This window comes from Paralichthys olivaceus, chromosome 5 (genome assembly GCF_024713975.1).
Source record: "Paralichthys olivaceus isolate ysfri-2021 chromosome 5, ASM2471397v2, whole genome shotgun sequence".
Lineage (NCBI taxonomy): Eukaryota > Metazoa > Chordata > Actinopteri > Pleuronectiformes > Paralichthyidae > Paralichthys > Paralichthys olivaceus.
Window position 1 is genome coordinate 412,501 of NC_091097.1, and position 17,500 is coordinate 430,000.

At 39.3% G+C, this 17,500-nt stretch overlaps 3 protein-coding genes and 1 long non-coding RNA gene across 7 annotated transcripts in view; 1 reads left to right on the top strand and 3 right to left on the bottom strand.

The window, feature by feature from the left end:
• Positions 1 to 1,375, top strand: part of LOC109648184 (MBT domain-containing protein 1-like) — a 10,646-nt gene extending 9,271 nt beyond the window's left edge. For all 4 annotated transcript variants that reach the window (XM_069525498.1, XM_069525499.1, XM_069525500.1 and 1 more), the window contains exons 17-18: positions 244 to 432; positions 772 to 1,375. In XM_069525498.1, the coding sequence (XP_069381599.1) occupies positions 244 to 432; positions 772 to 866 (284 nt within the window). In that variant the 3' untranslated portion in view covers positions 867 to 1,375. The remainder of the gene's footprint in view (positions 1 to 243; positions 433 to 771) is intronic.
• Positions 1,376 to 5,330: 3,955 nt separating this feature from the next.
• LOC109645011 (nucleoside diphosphate kinase B-like) lies at positions 5,331 to 8,571 on the bottom strand. The gene is made up of 5 exons (XM_069525541.1): positions 8,437 to 8,571; positions 6,913 to 7,045; positions 6,349 to 6,450; positions 5,836 to 5,948; positions 5,331 to 5,559 (listed from the first exon to the last, which is right to left on the bottom strand). The coding sequence occupies exons 2-5, from the start codon at positions 7,027 to 7,029 to the stop codon at positions 5,442 to 5,444; spliced, it is 450 nt and encodes a 149-aa protein (XP_069381642.1). The 5' UTR covers positions 7,030 to 7,045; positions 8,437 to 8,571; the 3' UTR covers positions 5,331 to 5,441.
• An 840-nt stretch (positions 8,572 to 9,411) lies between these two features.
• On the bottom strand, positions 9,412 to 12,097 carry LOC138407840 (uncharacterized). The gene is made up of 3 exons (XR_011241154.1): positions 11,527 to 12,097; positions 10,715 to 10,763; positions 9,412 to 9,547 (listed from the first exon to the last, which is right to left on the bottom strand). It is a non-coding gene; the product is annotated as an uncharacterized lncRNA (long non-coding RNA).
• A 295-nt stretch (positions 12,098 to 12,392) lies between these two features.
• Positions 12,393 to 17,500, bottom strand: part of rapgefl1 (Rap guanine nucleotide exchange factor (GEF)-like 1) — a 20,463-nt gene continuing 15,355 nt past the window's right edge. The window contains exons 14-16 of the mRNA XM_069525502.1: positions 17,447 to 17,500; positions 17,139 to 17,193; positions 12,393 to 17,006 (exon numbers count right to left, since the gene is read on the bottom strand). The exon at positions 17,447 to 17,500 is cut by the window's right edge and continues 11 nt beyond it. Of these exons, the coding sequence (XP_069381603.1) occupies positions 16,882 to 17,006; positions 17,139 to 17,193; positions 17,447 to 17,500 (234 nt within the window). The 3' untranslated portion in view covers positions 12,393 to 16,881. The remainder of the gene's footprint in view (positions 17,007 to 17,138; positions 17,194 to 17,446) is intronic.

Genomic DNA, 17,500 nt, shown 5'->3' on the forward strand with positions numbered 1-17,500 from the left:
AATAATCAGCAGGTTCATGAAGTTCATTGAGTAATTGTTAGTTTTTGCTTTGTTTATTTTTCAGTTTTTTACTGAAGATTTAAGATCATCTGCAGAAAACCTTCAATGAAACAACTTGTGGTTTTATTTCTAGACATGTTTGTTGATTATGATGAGATGGTTATTAGGTTTATTATTATTCATATTTTTAGAAGAAGGCTCATGTCCAGTTCTCGTCTAACCGACCTTTCCTCCGTCGCTCAGAGAGGAAGTTGCCCATCGCTAAGCGACCCGTCAGTCTGTCAGGCGCCACGGTAACAGGCGTCCCCAGGAGTCTATCTGGAGACGAGAATGAGACTCCGCCAGATTACCCATCACCCCCCATTCCTGCCTCAGCAGCTCAACCACTGTCTGCAGATCAAGAGAACAGTCCCCACACTGAGGGGGGGGCAGGTATGTACACAGACACACAACCAGTTCAGTGTTTGTTGTAAATGTGTGTTTGTGATGTTGTGTTCTCTATTTTATTATAATATAATATATTATAATATAATATATTATATTATATTATATTATATTATATTATATTATATCATATTATATTATATTATATTATGAAAAGTGTGAAGACGATCCGATGAAGATTTGAGACACAGACAGACGCTGGATCTGTTAGATAAATGTTCTGAACACCTTCCGACACTTTGATCCGGAACCATCCAGATTCTAACAAGTGGCTTTGAGGACGTGTGACTGGACGTTTCCTGACTCATGTCGTCTTTGTTGCTGCAGCTTCACACGTTAAAGACGAGTTTCGTCCTGAGACGACCGACGCTGAAACCAACGGATCCTCTGGAGGTTTCTTCATCAACCAGGACCAGGCGTAGACCTCCTCATCCTCATTCTCACCCTCACCCTCATCCTCACCCTCATCCTCATCCTCACCCTCACCCTCATCCTCATCCTCACCCTCCTCCTCACCCTCACCCTCATCCTCACCCTCCTCATCCTCACCCTCACCCTCCTCCTCCTCATCCTCATCCTCACCCTCCTCCTCTGTGGAGGAAGTCAGAGCTCTCGTCACGTGTGAATGTTAAAGCAGCAGTTTACAGACTCGTGACGATGACTCACATCTTATCCTCACCATGAATTGTCGATAACCTTTTTAGTTTGGTCCATGTCTCATCTGCTAACATGGAGGTGAAGGGGATTATGACCTATACTGCAGCCAGAAATCAGGGGGCGATGGAGATGATTCGGCTCCATGTACCTTTAATTAATCAGCCACCACCAAGTTAACTAGCTAATCAGCAACGGATGAGAAGGAGACGCGATTCATTAGGTTTATTAAGGTTAAAGAGGAAATCTCATTGTCGCTCTTTGTGATTTGAATCAAGAACAAATCGTTTGACATGAAGGAAAAAAGACTCCGAGTTTAACTGGTGAAAAAAAAAATACAGAAGAAGAGAAGGTGAAGGAGGACGAGAAGAAATGAGAGCGATGGTTTTTAAATATCTACGATCTTTATTTGTTGGTGTCTTGGTGTTTGAAAGTGAAAACTAATAATACAACATGTAGCTGTATAACGTCATTTTAAAAATGTCTGTGTGTGTGTGTTTATGTGTGAGTGTGTTAGTGTGAGTGTGTGACGCCAACGTACCAGACTTTAATCAAGCGTCGGTCGTGCGACAGAATCGTGTGATAGATGTTTTTTACTGAAACTGTTAAATATGATATTAGAATCATTTTTATTTAGGTCAAGAAAAATGTGATAAATATTAAAAACAAGTCTCAGAAAGAAATAAAACTTGACTGTTAACTTTACTGTTTTTTGACGTAACACAAAAGTAACACGATGAAATTCACTTTTTGTGTTGAATTAAATTGAAGTGAAGTAATTTCACCAAATCATCAAAATGAAAATCTCCTGCATCTTCAGACTGTGACAGAGACAAAGTTACATCACTTGATTTTATTTATATATTTATTATTAGAAAAGAAATACCAAGGAGTTTTAATGCTCAAATCAAACGTCCTTTAATTCACTCGTTTAGATTTTCACTACATTTAATCTGCAGCCGTGAAGAAAAGAGACAATGCTCTCGGTGACCAGCAGAGGGCGACGCCAGTGTTTTTATATTGTTCTGAGTGTTTTAACGAAACATCGTCAGACTAAAGACAAAAGTTCTCATTAGTTCAAAAAGTTGAATTAACATGTTCAAGCGCTAACTTTTCATACTTCATAAAAAGGTTTTAAATAAAGATTTAATATTTGTCATCGTTTGGTTAAAACTTATAATAATAAAATATAACAGATCAGAAAACTTGTTTGTATTTTTACATTTGATTCAAAGAGAATTGTACAGAAACGTTTTCACATTCTAATATAAAAATAATTTAAAAAAGAGGTTTAAAAAGTTAATTTGATGATTTTGTTCATGTTGTCATCGAGCTGCAGATTCTCTAAGAGAAATGAAAGAAGATTCGTCTGTGTCGCTGACGCTCGGAGCTCAACCGGGACGGCTTCAGTTATTCACGATGATCAAATCATTCAAATGAATTTGATAAAGAAAAATACAACTAAATAATCAATGAACCATAATGAACTCTAATTCTTACTGTTTTCATCCGGTTGGAAGATTTAGACACGAAGAGAAAAGAAATGTGAAAATATCTGAAGCATTATCAGAATAATTTACTGATAGAAAACGAGAACGTTCTGAATAATAATTTCAAATAAATGTTGATTTCATCTCATATTATGAAACAAATGTCCTGTGTTTGTATTTTGTTTAGTTTTTATGCAGTTTTCTCACGGAAACGTGATTCTGGTCCACATCGAATCTGATCTCATCGAATCTGATCTCATTGAATCTGATCTCATTGAATCTGAATTAGTCTGATTGAACTTGATGTGATCTGATTTAATCTAATTGAATCCATTGAATCCATTGAATCTGATCTGATTTAACTTGATTTAATCTGATCTGATTTAATCTGATGTGATTGAATCTGATTGAATCTGATTTAATCTGATGTGATTTCATCGGATTTCATCTGATGTGATTTAATCTGATTGAATCTGATGTGATTTAATCTGATTTAACTTGATGTGATCTGATTTAATCTAATTGAATCCATTGAATCTGATCTGATTTAACTTGATTTAATCTGATCTGATTGAATCTAATCTGATTTAATCTGATGTGATTTAATCTGATTTAATCTAATTGAATCCATTGAATCTGATCTGATTTAACTTGATTTAATCTGATCTGATTGAATCTAATCTGATTTAATCTGATGTGATTTAATCTGATTTCATCTGATTTCATCTGATGTGATTTAATCTGATTTAATCTGATTTCATCTGATGTGATTTAATCTGATTTAATCTGATTTCATCTGATGTGATTTCATCTGATTTAATCTGATGTGATTTAATCTGATTTCATCTGATTTAATCTGATTTCATCTGATGTGATTTAATCTGATTTAATCTGATTTCATCTGATGTGATTTCATCTGATTTCATCTGATGTGATTTAATCTGATGTGATTTAATCTGATTTAATCTGATGTGATTGAATCTGATTGAATCTAATCTGATTGAATCTGATTGAATCTGATGTGATTTAATCTGATTTCATCTGATTTAATCTGATGTGATTTAATCTGATTTAATCTGATTTCATCTGATTTCATCTGATTTCATCTGATTTAATCTGATGTGATTTAATCTGATTTCATCTGATTTAATCTGATGTGATTTCATCTGATTTCATCTGATTTAATCTGACTTAATCTGATTTAATCTGATTTCATCTGATTTCATCTGATTTAATCTGATGTGATTTCATCTGATTTCATCTGATCTGATTGAATCTGATGTGATTTAATCTGATCTGATTTAATCTGATGTGATTTAATCTGATTTCATCTGATCTGATTGAATCTGATGTGATTTAATCTGATCTGATTTAATCTGATGTGATTTAATCTGATTTAATCTGATCTGATTTAATCTGATGTGATTTAATCTGATTGAATCTGATGTGATTTAATCTGATGTGATTTAATCTGATCTATCTGCAGCATTAAGAAAATGTTTCGGTCTCTTGGTCTTGAACGCATCATCAGTTTTTTACAGTGTGTGTTTGTACGAGTTTCCTCCGACGTCACGTGTGTTTTGTATCATGGTGCTAAATATAGATGAAGTCACATGTTTGCTAATGTTTGTAACGATTGGACGAATCGTCTGTGACTCTGGGAACACGTTGTTCTCGCTGTTTGATTTTCTACGAAGAGAAAACGAGGGAGGAAGTTAAAGTTCAGCTCCTCGGAACTTTCGGATTTCGCAGGATTTAATGAGTTTTGTACAAATTGACTGTCGAGGAAAAAAAGACAAAGTGAAGATTTGAATGAAACTGTCGCTCGTCACTGTTTAGTTTTTATACTCGTTCATCTCGTGACAGTTTTTTTATTACAGAACATTTCCAGCTGTGGAACTCGTTTCATAGTGATCGGGAAACGAACGACGCGTTTTACGCTCGAGGTAAAAAGAAGTTGAAGAAACAACGTGAACGAACGTGCTTTTAAATCCTTTTCTCGCATTAACGGACAAATCGAATTAAACGAGTCAAAAGAAAACAGACTGATGAAGATTTTTTACAGCGTGAAGAGGTCAAAGAAAACATGTCAATGTCCGTGTTGTTCACGTGTTCATGACGTTTACTGAGCTCGACACACGTTTCAAAGAACATATATAGAATTCAACCTATAAGGTGTAAATGTAAACGTGTGGTTATGTACTGATGTTAACTCTCATGAAGCTTTTTTTAAAACGTTGTGAGATTTGTTCCGAAGCATGATTGTGAAGAAATTCTCACATTTAGATGTAAAATAAATCCAAACATTTTCTATGAAATAAAAAGAAAATATTGACTTGAAGTTGAACTTTTTGATTTATTCTCATTAATCATGAATCGTTGAAGCAGCCGTGAAAGATTGATTTTGACACTTTCTCTTTTATATTGTTCATATGAACAACATATGACTTTATATACATTTATAAATATATCAGGGAAAATATGGATTCAGATGGAAGTTTTTATGTTTGTGCTGTTTTCAAAGCGTTTCTCCTCCGATGACGGAAAATAAGTAAAAATAAAAAATACATTTCTTAGAGAATATTTAGTGAGACAGAAGATTTATGAGTCCGTTGTGTAGATAACTCGATAGTTTATGAAATAATAAATATCATTCACGTACAGTTGTCAGAGATCCAGTCGCACAGTGTGCGTAGAGTTTAATGTGGTGAACAGCTCAAAGTGTCATAAACCACAGAAACGTTTTATTGTTGTTAACATGAGACTTTATTAACGCGTCACATGTTTCACTTTGACGAGCAGAAACCAAGTCAGAGGCTCAGCTGCAGGGGGCGGGTCCAGCTGATTGGTCGGTTACTCGTACAGGAAGGCCTGGGCGCAGGGCGTGTAGGCCACGAACTCCTCGGCCTTGAACCACAGGTCGATCTCCGTCTTGGCGTTTTCCACGGTGTCGCTGCCGTGGATGATGTTCCTGCGGAAACGGGACGACAATTTAAATACAACATTTAAATCGAATGTTTCAAAATAATCTAACGGACGGATTCACCGAAGTTTTAGTTTTGACTCGTTCTGAATCTCAAAGTTATAAAGAATCAATATTCGAATGATATGTGTGTGTGTGTGTGTGTGTGTGTGTGTGTGTGTGTGTGTCTGTGTGTGTGTGTGTGTGTGTGTGTGTGTGTGTCTGTGTGTCTGTGTGTGTGTGTGTGTGTGTGTGTGTGTGTGTGTGTGTGTGTGAGTCTCTCACCTGCCGATGTTGATGCACAGGTCTCCCCGGATGCTTCCTGGTTTGGAGTCAGCTGGGTTCGTCTCTCCCAGCATCATCCTGGCGAGCTTCACAATGTTCTGCCCCTCCCACACCTGAAACACATCACGGTCACGGTGGAAGCTGATTGGTCGGTTGATCAGAACAATGTCACAATGATGAGTTTTGCTTTAATGAATTAATTGAATTGTTATTTGATGATATAAAAACATTGTGCTCACAAATCTGCTTCCTGTTTACATCACAACCATAACCATCTAAACAGGAAGTAGATTGATAGTGATGCTTTCAAACTAAAAGGTCAGTGTGGGCGGAGCCTGGAGGGAGATGATTTTTTATATTTTCTCACATAAAAATCAGAAAAGTGAAGAAACAACGTGAACATGGGACAGTTTGATAATAATAATAATAATAACGTGATCACAGTCGCCTGTCAGGGCGTGTGTGTGTGTGTGTGTGTGTGTGTTTGTGTGTGTGTGAGTGTGTGTGTGTTACCATGGCGAGGATGGGTCCAGAAGACATGTATTTGCAGAGTCCAGCGTAGAAAGGCGTGTCCTTCAGGTCCAGGTAATGTTTCTTCATGTGATCCTCAGACGCCTGAAGAAACAAAATTCAAATCTATCAAGAACTCGACTGTTTGATTCATCAGTTAATAAACATTTGTTCAATTTCAAATAAAAACCTGTCGTCCTCTGGTGTCATGTTAATATGCATGTAGAGTATTATTACACACACACACACACACACACACACACACACACACACACACACACACACACACACAGAGCTGTGAATAACAACACTGTGACAGTGACACAAGTGTGAGTCCTTCACTGAAGCTGCAACATTCAACAACTCAACACCTGTCACCCCCCATACTCTCTCACACACACACACACACACACACACACACACACACACACACACACATACACACACACACACACACACACAGATCATGATGAAATGTAAAACTTTTTTTCGGAACATGTGACTGGTCGTAATGTTTGAAATGTGAAACTAATCTTCCTCCGTCTTCTGGATCGTTGTCATGGTTACCTGAAGGAATTTGCCAGCCACCAGCTTGAAGCCTCTCTGCTCGAAGCGCTTGATGATCTCGCCACACAGGCCCCTCTGGACGCCATCAGGCTTCACAGCGATGAAAGTACGTTCCATGTTTGTGCTGATGAGGCTGAAGACACAGAAACACAGAGACGCCGGCTCAGACACAAACCAAACAAAGATGACGGCTGTGATGTCACGTTCACATGGATTCAAATGTAAGAGAGAAAACAGCTGATGAAATGATAACGATCATAGTTCAGCTCAGTCGTTCGTCTCCAAAGAAACGTTTCATCTTTTTAAATTCACACACTGGAGAGAATAGAGACGTTTGTTATGAACCAGGGGCGATTTACAAACGGTCTGAAGTTCTTTAAAGTCCCTCCAGTAATAATATAATAATAATATAATAATATAATAATATCTTATATTAACAATCTGAAGTGGTCAGATTATTTCCCTCTGTCTACTACACTTCAAATTCAAATCTTCATCACAGACAATATTAGATATCGTGGTTCTGCTGAAGAAGTGAATCTGAGTCAGGAAATCAACTCCGACCAGCACCTGCTCGTAACTCTGGACAAAGCCTGGGCGTGCACGTGGTGCACGTGGAGCTAATTTTACTGAGGGTGTTCAGAGACTCTGGCAGGAATTCAGCTGAGAGGAGAAAACGCAGAGATCTCGACCGCAGCAGATCATCTTCCCCCTCAGAGACAGATTCTTGAATCTCCTGATCTCAGATCTGCTCATTTCATGAATAATTCGATTTTTGAACTTGTTCCAAGAAAAAAATATCTGTGAAAGTTTTTTCTCAAGTTTAAATTCTGAGCTCTCTCTCTCTCTCTCTCTCTCTCTCTCTCACACACACACACACACACACACACACACACAGCTGTCACTGCAGGAACACGTGCAGGACAACACATTCACAGACTGAATGTACAAAAGAATAAAACTTCACAGTGACGAAAACTAAGTGAAATGTTGAAAACCTTTTTAAAGAACTTAAAGGTTCAGTGTTTAGAATTTAGTGACATCTAGTGTTGAAGTGTCATGTTGCAGTCGTTATAAAAACTCTAAAGGTTTTAGTTTGTTCAGTCTGGACTAATGAAACATGGAGGCCTCCGTAGAACGGGTCCCCTCCATGTAAATATAAAGTATTTAAACATAAAGTATTTAAATATAAAGTATTTAAATATAAAGTATTTAAATATAAAGGTACAGAAAACTACAATTCATATAATTTCGATGTAATGAACCAGTGAAAACATCATGAGGATTATTCATCATTAAATTTGGGTCAATAGATCCTCTCACCTGAATCTGACTCACTGGAGCTTTAACTAACGTGTTTCTGCATTTTAAATAAAAACTGATTAAACTGCAGAACACTGGATTAATGAAGACAAATTATTTCTGTGATTCCTGGAGGAGAGTTCAGTGTGTGTGTGTGTGTGTGTGTGTGTGTGTGTGTGTGTGTGTGTGTGTGTGTGTGTGTGTGTGTGTGTTCATATCTACCTTGTTTCTGGGAGATGAGGAGAACTTGTGTTGCTGGCAACGGGATTCAAACACCGAGGCCGAGCAGCTGGAGTGGAGCTGTATTTAAAGGGTTTACTGTGGTGGGGGGTGTCTGTGTGTGTGTGTGTGTGTGTGTGTTTTGGGGGGGGTGTCTGTGTGTGTCTGTGTGTGTCTGTGGGGGGGGTGTGTGTGTGTGGATCTAGTTTCTCAGAGAATGATTTACTCTTTCTACAGATTTTAAAACATTTCTCTCACTAAATTCTCTAAATGTATATATTTCATAAATTTCTCTTTTTTTTAAGTAAATTCAAAAACCTCAAATAATGAAAACAATCCTCTTGTTGTTTTATTAATGATTTGGTTTGTACAATATGTATAAATGTTAAATAGTAATAATAATGAAATACTTAAATACATAGAAACACAGAACTGAGACGTTAGTTAAAAACAACTCGTCTCATTTACTCACATTAAACAAAAATGAAGCTAAAACCTCTCAGATACAAACGCTGCCACCTTGTGGTGATGGCGTCATTTGCAGTCAGAGGCTGTGCAGCAGCAATCTTGGCATCAAGGTCCCGTCCACACACACTCTCGACCAATCCTGAGTCAGCCGAAGCTGTCAATCATGAAGTCTCCGCCTGTTTTTCTATCATCGGTAACTGATGACGACAGAGTTTTAGTTTGGTTCATGTCCCATCTGCTGACATGGAGGAGGAGGAGGGGTTAGGACCTTTACTGCAGCCAGACACAGGTCAGTGGTTTAGAGTCAGTGACATGACGGAGGTTTATTTCACACACGTGCACTGTGAGAGTGCATGTGAAACACACGCATGTTGTGTCTCCGTCACGTCAGCAGAGTCTCAGCTGCTGACGTCTGTCAGCGGAGGATCAGCTGTCGTCCCACCCGTCAGTCACACTGTCCAAAGGTCAAAAGGTCAAAACTATGAAACTGGATCAGCTTCTTACCTCGTGACAATGATCTTTCCCACAAAGCATTGCTGTCACAAACATCCAATCACAGAGCTGCAGCTGGCGGCAGGTTGAAGTTAGACATGTGTTGTCAGTTAAGCCCCGCCCTCTTCACCAACATTCTGTTCATCAATATTCTCTGAAATACAAACGTAATAAATTCACTGATGAATATTATTATTATAACGTCGTCCCGCTGGAGTCAAGACCCGGAGACACGTCCTCCGATGATCGACGGAGACACGTCCTCCGATGATTGACGTCTCAAACGGAACGAAACACAGGAAGTCGAACTGTTCTGAAAACGTGAGCGGCGTTTTATTTTGAAACGTTTTCAGACGAGAAATTCTGAGAAGAACCGAATTCTGTTAGTTTCAGGGTCAACGTCCATCGGACACTTTCTAAAGTTCTACATCTTCATCGTGAAGATTTTAGGCCTCAGGTGAGTCATCATGTTAAAGCAGCAACATGTGACATGTGACATGTGACATGTGACGTCTCTGAGAGTCCAAGATGATCCTGTTGAGATCTCTGTGTTTTCTCCTCTCAGCTGGAATTCATGTCAAGAACATGTCTGAAACATGTCAGGAACATGTTTGGAACATGTCAGGAACATGTCAAGAACATGTTTGGAACATGTCTGGAACATGTTTGGAACATGTCAGGAACATGTCAGGAACATGTCAGGAACATCTGAGGAACATGTGAGGAACATGTCAGGAACATGTCAAGAACATGTCAGGAACATGTCAGGAACATGTCAGGAACATGTCTGGAACATGTGAGGAACATGTCTGGAACATGTCAAGAACATGTCAGGAACATGTCAGGAACATGTCTGGAACATGTGAGGAACATGTTAGGAACATGTCAGGAACATGTCTGGAACATGTCAGGAACATGTCAGGAACATGTCAGGAACATATGAGGAACATGTCAGGAACATGTCTGGAACATGTGAGGAACATGTCAGGAACATGTCTGGAACATGTCAGGAACATGTGAGGAACATGTCAGGAACATATGAGGAACATGTCTGGAACATGTCAGGAACAGGTTAGGAACATATGAGGAACATGTCTGGAACATGTGAGGAACATGTCAGGAACATGTCAGGAACATATGAGGAACATGTCAGGAACATGTCTGGAACATGTGAGGAACATGTCAGGAACATGTCTGGAACATGTCTGGAACATGTGAGGAACATGTGAGGAACATGTCAGGAACATGTCAGGAACATGTTTGGAACATGTCTGGACGTTACTGTAGTGTTAGCCTTTAGCTAGCTCTAGCTGTAGCTTACCTTGGTTAGATGCTGTCGTACGATCTTCGGCCACTAGGTGTCTCTGAATCTAAACAGAAGATCCACTTTTAGAACGTTTCTGGTTCAGGAAGTCAGTTTCTAATTTTCTTACATTTTTCATGAAAAGAATCGCGTTAGCCTCCAGCTAAAGCTAACCATGTTCCTACCTTCCCTCAATATTATTATAGTATATTCCCTCTTATTATAAATATAGTTGATAATATATTCACGTATTTGAGTAGAGCAGACTCACTGGTTAATGAACATATTTAAAATCATCCAATGAGCAGATGACATTAAAATAGATATTGATACAGAACGTTTAATGACTGAAGCTAAAGAGCTGAACTCAAACTCAGGATTATAAACAAGACAAGAGAGAATATAACAATATAATAATATAATAATATAACAATATAATAATATAATAATATAATAATATAATAATATAATAATAATATAACAATATAATAATATAATAATAATATAACAATAATATAATAATATAACAATAATATAATAATATAACAATATAATAATATAATAATATAATAATATAATAAGGTTTGTTCCTCAGGTGCTTTTCCACTAAAGTCAGATGTTCAATTTAAGACTTTTTATATCAGACTATTTTTACTTGAGAATTTGAATCAGTAACAGGTGTTAAAGTGTCTTCATGCACCTGTTATATAACACACACACACACACACACACACACACACACACACACACACACACACTTAACTGTTTCCATCTCTAATCTGAAACTCCACCTTCACCCTTCCCCCAAGATTTTGGCCCTAAATATAAACCTTGTCCTAATCAGGGATGGAAAGCGCCCGTTGTCTCGGGGGGGCGATGCAGCCAGCGTGGAGCTTGCGTCTTGAGGGGATGAACGGACCTGATCAGCTGAAATGAAAACTTCAAACTTACGTACACACTCCAGACGGGCACCCATCTTATGTTGCCGTGCACTTGGAGCCAGGAAGCTGCAGAAACAGCTGTGAGCCTCTCATGTTACTGACTCTAAACACCACGTCAGACAAAGACGGATAAACTAACACGTGTTTTAATCAGGAGGTCTCTCACAGCAGAATGTGCACGGAGCAAAACCACACACACACTCATGGTATCTGCTGAGGAGGCCAAAATATTCTAGTTACTAAGCAAACTCCAGAAATGTGACTAAATATAAGTGAACGAACCCAAGAGAGAAGCATGACATGAAAACATGTCGTTGAGCTTCTGCCCTGGAGGGGGCGCTACAGACTGAACAAGAGCCAAGACAAAGTGTTAAAAACCTTTAAAGAACGTTTTTAGAGAACGTCCTCGACAGTTCAGTTCGTCAATTCACAGGTTTTTAAACCAGAAGTAACCATATTTAGGCAAACCATATTTGCCACCTGCACCCATTGGACCTACAACCCCCCCCCCCCCCACACACACACACACACCTGGAGCTGTCTGGTCAGTTTGAGTCTAAATGATCAGAATGAACTAAATGAACTTCAGCTGTTTGAAGAAGACTTGAAACTGTTTATGAGCTCTAATGCAGCCAGCCACCAGGGGGCCACCTGGGGGCCACCTGGGGGCCACCATGGCCACCAGGGGGCCACCTGGATGGAGCCGTCCTGTCGTCCATCTTCATCTTTTATTCTTCTCTCAGGAAAACAGTGAGTCAGTAATTGTCGGTAGTTTTTATTTCAGTGTCTGTGGTGAGACAGCAGAGGAGCAGAGGTCTGACTTGGTGCCGATCACACGTCTGTGACGGGAGTTTCTCTTTCAGTGACGTTACAATGAAAACATTTGTTTTTCAAAGTGTTGAACTTTGCTTCATTTAGAAAAATCATTATTTATTATGGAATAAACACAATTCTTTAAAGTGCTTTAATAGAACTAATGTTATGAGTAAAGTTGTTTTACTTATGAAATGAGGGAGAAGGAATTTTTTCAACATGAGGTTTTTGCTTCAGAAGAACATTTGAAATATTATTTAATGATAAGGGACAAAAACAAGTCTTAGAATAAATGGTTGAACTTTACGAGTGTAAGTAAAATTTTTCAAATTGAATAAAGGTTTGTATATTATTACATATTACTGAACATTTCTACTTTTCTCTCATCTGACAACCTTCTTTTATTTAAACATATCTTGATTTTCTTCAAAACAATCTAATTGTTTTACGAAGACTAAAGAAATTAACATTTTACTCATAACATTAAGTCAAACTACATCTTGAAACTTTTTCCCATTAAAATAAAAATTCCGATCAAAATGATGAATTTGTTGAAACGTGATGATTCTTACAGCAACAAAACAAAATAATATCACCAATAATATCATAATATCACTTTGTAATAAAAGTTGGGACCTTATTCTCAAATTATTTGACTTTCTTGTCTTGTTCAGTTAAAACTTTCTTTTAATAATATTTTACTCATAAAGTAAAAACTTTGTTCTTTAAATCATAATAACTTTCTTCTCAAAATATTTAAACTTCTGGAACTGAAGATATGATTTGTCCTAATAACAATAATATCAATAATAACAATAACAATCAATAATAACAATAATAATCATAATATCAATAACAATAAGAATCAATAATAACAATAATAATCATAATCATCATAATGATAATATCAATAACAACAATCATGATGATGATAATAAAACATCCAGAACGTTTTTAAATCTGTGCTTCAGACCTCTGCTCCAATCAGGTCGTCCGTCCAACGTAAACAGAAATTAAGATTTGTAAACAACCACTTCTGTACAAAAACAAACAGAAACAAGTTTCAGATAGAAAACAAACAACTGAAGAAACGTCGCTGTACAATAAAGTTCATCGTCATCGTTCTGTCGTCAAATTCTTACACAAATAAAAAAACACCACATCAAATATTTCTCCTTGAGTTAGCGTCGCTCTCTCTCTTCATACATAAAATAGAGTCTTCGTTAGTATTTGCCTATTTACAGGAGTTGCAACATATATACACGTAATATTTTTCCATACAGGCGACACAGCGGACGGCCTCGACCCAGGAGGCCGCCCCGCCTCCTGACGTTATGGATCCCAGCAGAGTCGCAGGGCTGTGATTGGCCCGAGAAGCTGAAGACGTCTCGTCTGCTGGGATCCATAATCGCGCGCCCGACACCCAGGAAGTGGTCCTGAGAGCCACCGGCAGACTAGTGATGATGTCATCTTCGCTGGGTTTCACACTTTGCGTCCAAACGTCTCCGACTCGACAGAACTTTGATATCGAACACAGAGTTTCTCCGATGAAATCAGAAGCAACAGATTTCACGTTATCTCTCGAACGAGTCGCGTCTTTTACTGCGAGTTGGAGGATTTGAACGTGTTCGTGCTCGTTTGAACTCGAGCTCGTTGACGTTTGAATTTGAGTTTCAGCTGAAAGTTTTACTTTGGGAACAAAAGTGTGTTGAGTTCTGTGTCCAACATCAGTTTTATCAAACAGGAGAAGTGGTGCAGGTCGCGTCCCGTCCAGAATCCGACGACGTCAGGTCTCACGTTGTTTAAAGATCCGTTTGTTCCGTCCTGAGGTTTGAAATCAACAGTGACATCACAGGTGGGAGTGGTTACAGGTGAGGAACTACCAAAATAAAAGCTTGGTTTTAAAACGTGTAAATTAAACCAAGTGTGACTTTAATTTGTTGAGACCAAACGTCGTCTGTGGACTCGTTTCTGGACGGGATCAGACTCACGGAGCTTCTGCTCACAGGATGTTATGATACAGATGGAGGATGATAAGAGCTGCGTCCAGATTTAGGGGACACATCCTGAAGACGACTCTAAAGGCTCGTCCACGAAGGCCGGTCTGAACAGGAACTTCCTTCCACCCAACGTGTCCGTTATCGCTTGTGGACAAAAGGACGCGTTTGTCAGCCAGATTTAAAGAAGCCTTCGAAAGCCACTGGTCTTTAAACGTCCACAGGATGTGACCTCTGACCTGAGACACAACCGAGTTCTCACCGACGCTCAGAGCTGAGTATTTCGTCTCCAGGTAAAATCGAAATTAAAATAGTTTCATTCACAGAGAAAGAAATTCACGTGAATGTTCGTTTTACTGTAAATTCTTAAATGAGAGATGAGATGAACACAGGGTTCATCAGTGTTTTTATATTTCTCTTTTAAAAAATAACTTTTACTCTGAAGAGAGAAAAACCTCCATCGAATTAAATTCATGATCAAGTTTTAAAAAGTCAAATGTGTGTTTCTTCAGGTTCGTTCTGTAAAATGGAGGTTTTCTTTCTCTTTCTCTTTTTCTTTCTCTTTGTCTTTCTCTTTGTCTTTGTCTTTCTCTTTGTCTTGTCGTTCTGTGGCTCATTAACCAAAGGTAAATAAAGTCCTGGACTCACATCAACAACAACTTGGATTATTACAGTAAATATGACTGAAGTGAGATCAGCTGCACAAACACATCAACACAACTGAATCAAGAGTAAACACAACCTCTCTGTGTCTCTAAACCTGAGGTTCGGCAAAAGTGCTTCGTTGCCGCGAGAACCAGCTTCACTTCCTGTCGTTATTGCCTCGGACCTCGGCCCGCCCACATCCATCGGACTGACCAATGGGAGGGCAGCTCTGTGGGGTCTCTCCGTTAAAAGCCGACTGGTCGTTGAGATGCAACGGACGCCGGAAAAAATTCCTGTGGACTCTTGCACACGTTTGTATTTATCTGTAACGTCATCCTGTGACCTCGTCTGATCGTCACGTCATCATCAGTTCAATCTGCTTACGACAACTTTCACTTTGTTAAAGGACAAAACCTTCGTTTCCCTTTTCATTTTTAAAACACGTGTTTCAGATTCAACGTGTTTTCACATCTTCCACAAAACGTTTTTTCTGAAAACTTTTCTCGTAAAGTTTTGACTTGAATTTTAGAATTTCTCTAGATTGACTTTTTTGGTGAGTTCATTCGGCTCCATCGACTCCGTCAGTTATTCTGGAGCCTGGAAGGAACAAACCCACTAAAGATCGGAACCACTTGAAAACAGAGAAGCACTGATCTGTTGTTATCGAGCTCAAACACGAAACAGTGGAATCGACCTTTAACCTCTGATCACAAACGTCACAGGAGACGTTCAAAGTTCTTTTCCGTCGTTAATGTCTCTGAACAAAAAGCAGAAAAGGCTGAAGAGTCGACGTCTCCGACGTTCGGTAGAAAACCAGCATCTACACTCTCATCCAGCGAGGAAAGTCCAACATCCTGACTGTCCACTGAGCCAGTGAACGCACCACGTGTCCGTCACAGTTAGACAGTGAACGCACCGTCGCTGCTGACGTTGCTCTGTGTGAAACGTGGAGGCTGACGGGAGCCACTGATCAGAGGTCAGTGAACCAGGTTCAACACGAGCTCCTCTGAGTCTGTTTGAAAATCAGTTTGAAAATATTCGTTAAATTCAGACGAGCGTCACGTAAAAATGTTGCAGTTTAAAAAGTGAGATCATCAAAATTTCAAAAAGCCGTTTGTTTATCCAGAAACGTTCTTTCAGAGCTTTTTACTTCTCGACCTGTGATTCCAGTCGTCAGCGTCACGTGACCGATCCCGCACGTTTCATCGGAATTTGTGCACCTTGAATTAATATTGTTCGAAAAATATGAAACCTTGAATTTTTTATTTTTAACCATGAAAAACAAAAGTGAAAATGAGTTTCTGAAAATTGTTGAATTCAGAGGAAGAAACTTTAAATACTTTTAGTTGATGATCAAAACAGTCACCAACAAACGAGTCATTCCTCCGTCCTACGCTGCAGCTCTACGACCCATAATGCAACACTCCAATGCCAATGTTATTGTCCCATCGCAGGAACGTTTTGGTTTTAGTCGTTTGCTTTGGGGCGACATCATCAACAGGTCGGACCGTCTCCAGTCTGATTGGTCAGAAGTAGGAGTGGGTGGATTCGTTTCCTCTTCCTGTTTCACTTCTGATGGTCAGAGCACAAACGGGACGAGTCGGGATCATCGGTCTTCACATGAACAGTTCTTGGTGCGGGGGGACGCCCTCGGTTCAGCCGTCAGTTTCAGTGTTGGTGTGACGTGGTGGTTTTCTGAGACCGGAGCAAAAAGAAGAACAAGGAAACACGAGGTGACGGTGGTTGGTGGGGGGGTGGTTGTGACTCTTGTTTCTGAATCGTCGTCTCTTTATGTGTCTTTGGGCTCCAGTTTGCACGACATGTCAAACAGCAGGTTCTGGTTATCGATCACCTGCAGCTGACGGACGTACGCCTTCGTCTGCAGGTGGGAGGGGGACGTCTCTGTATCCATGGCTACAGGGAAACAAAACAAACATGCAGACTTCAGAGGTGCAGTGTCTCAGTGTGACCACCAGAGAGAGACAAAGCTCAACAATACGAAACAAGTAGAGTGTGTGTGTGTGTGTGTGTGTGTGTGTGTGTTACCGAGCTGACTGCTCCTGTAGCGTCTGATGATTCTCACCATCTCTGCCACTTTATGCTGCGGACGAGGAAAAGAAAAGGGGAGGAGTCTCAAACTGTGAGAGCTCATGGAAACAATCAGTCAAAGTTCAAGTTCAAGTTGAGTCACGAGGATGAAATGTTCCGAACTCTCGGGTTCATGACGTTTATGTATAAAATAGTTGAGGAATGTGAAATCGTCTTATTTTGAAAAAACACAGTGGAAGCAGAACGAGTGATTCAGACTCTTCGTCTGCACAGTGAAAGATTTGACAGGAAGTGACCTCACTCACCATCTTCTCAAAGTTGACGAGTTCCCCGTGAAACGTTTTACAGCTCTCGTGAAG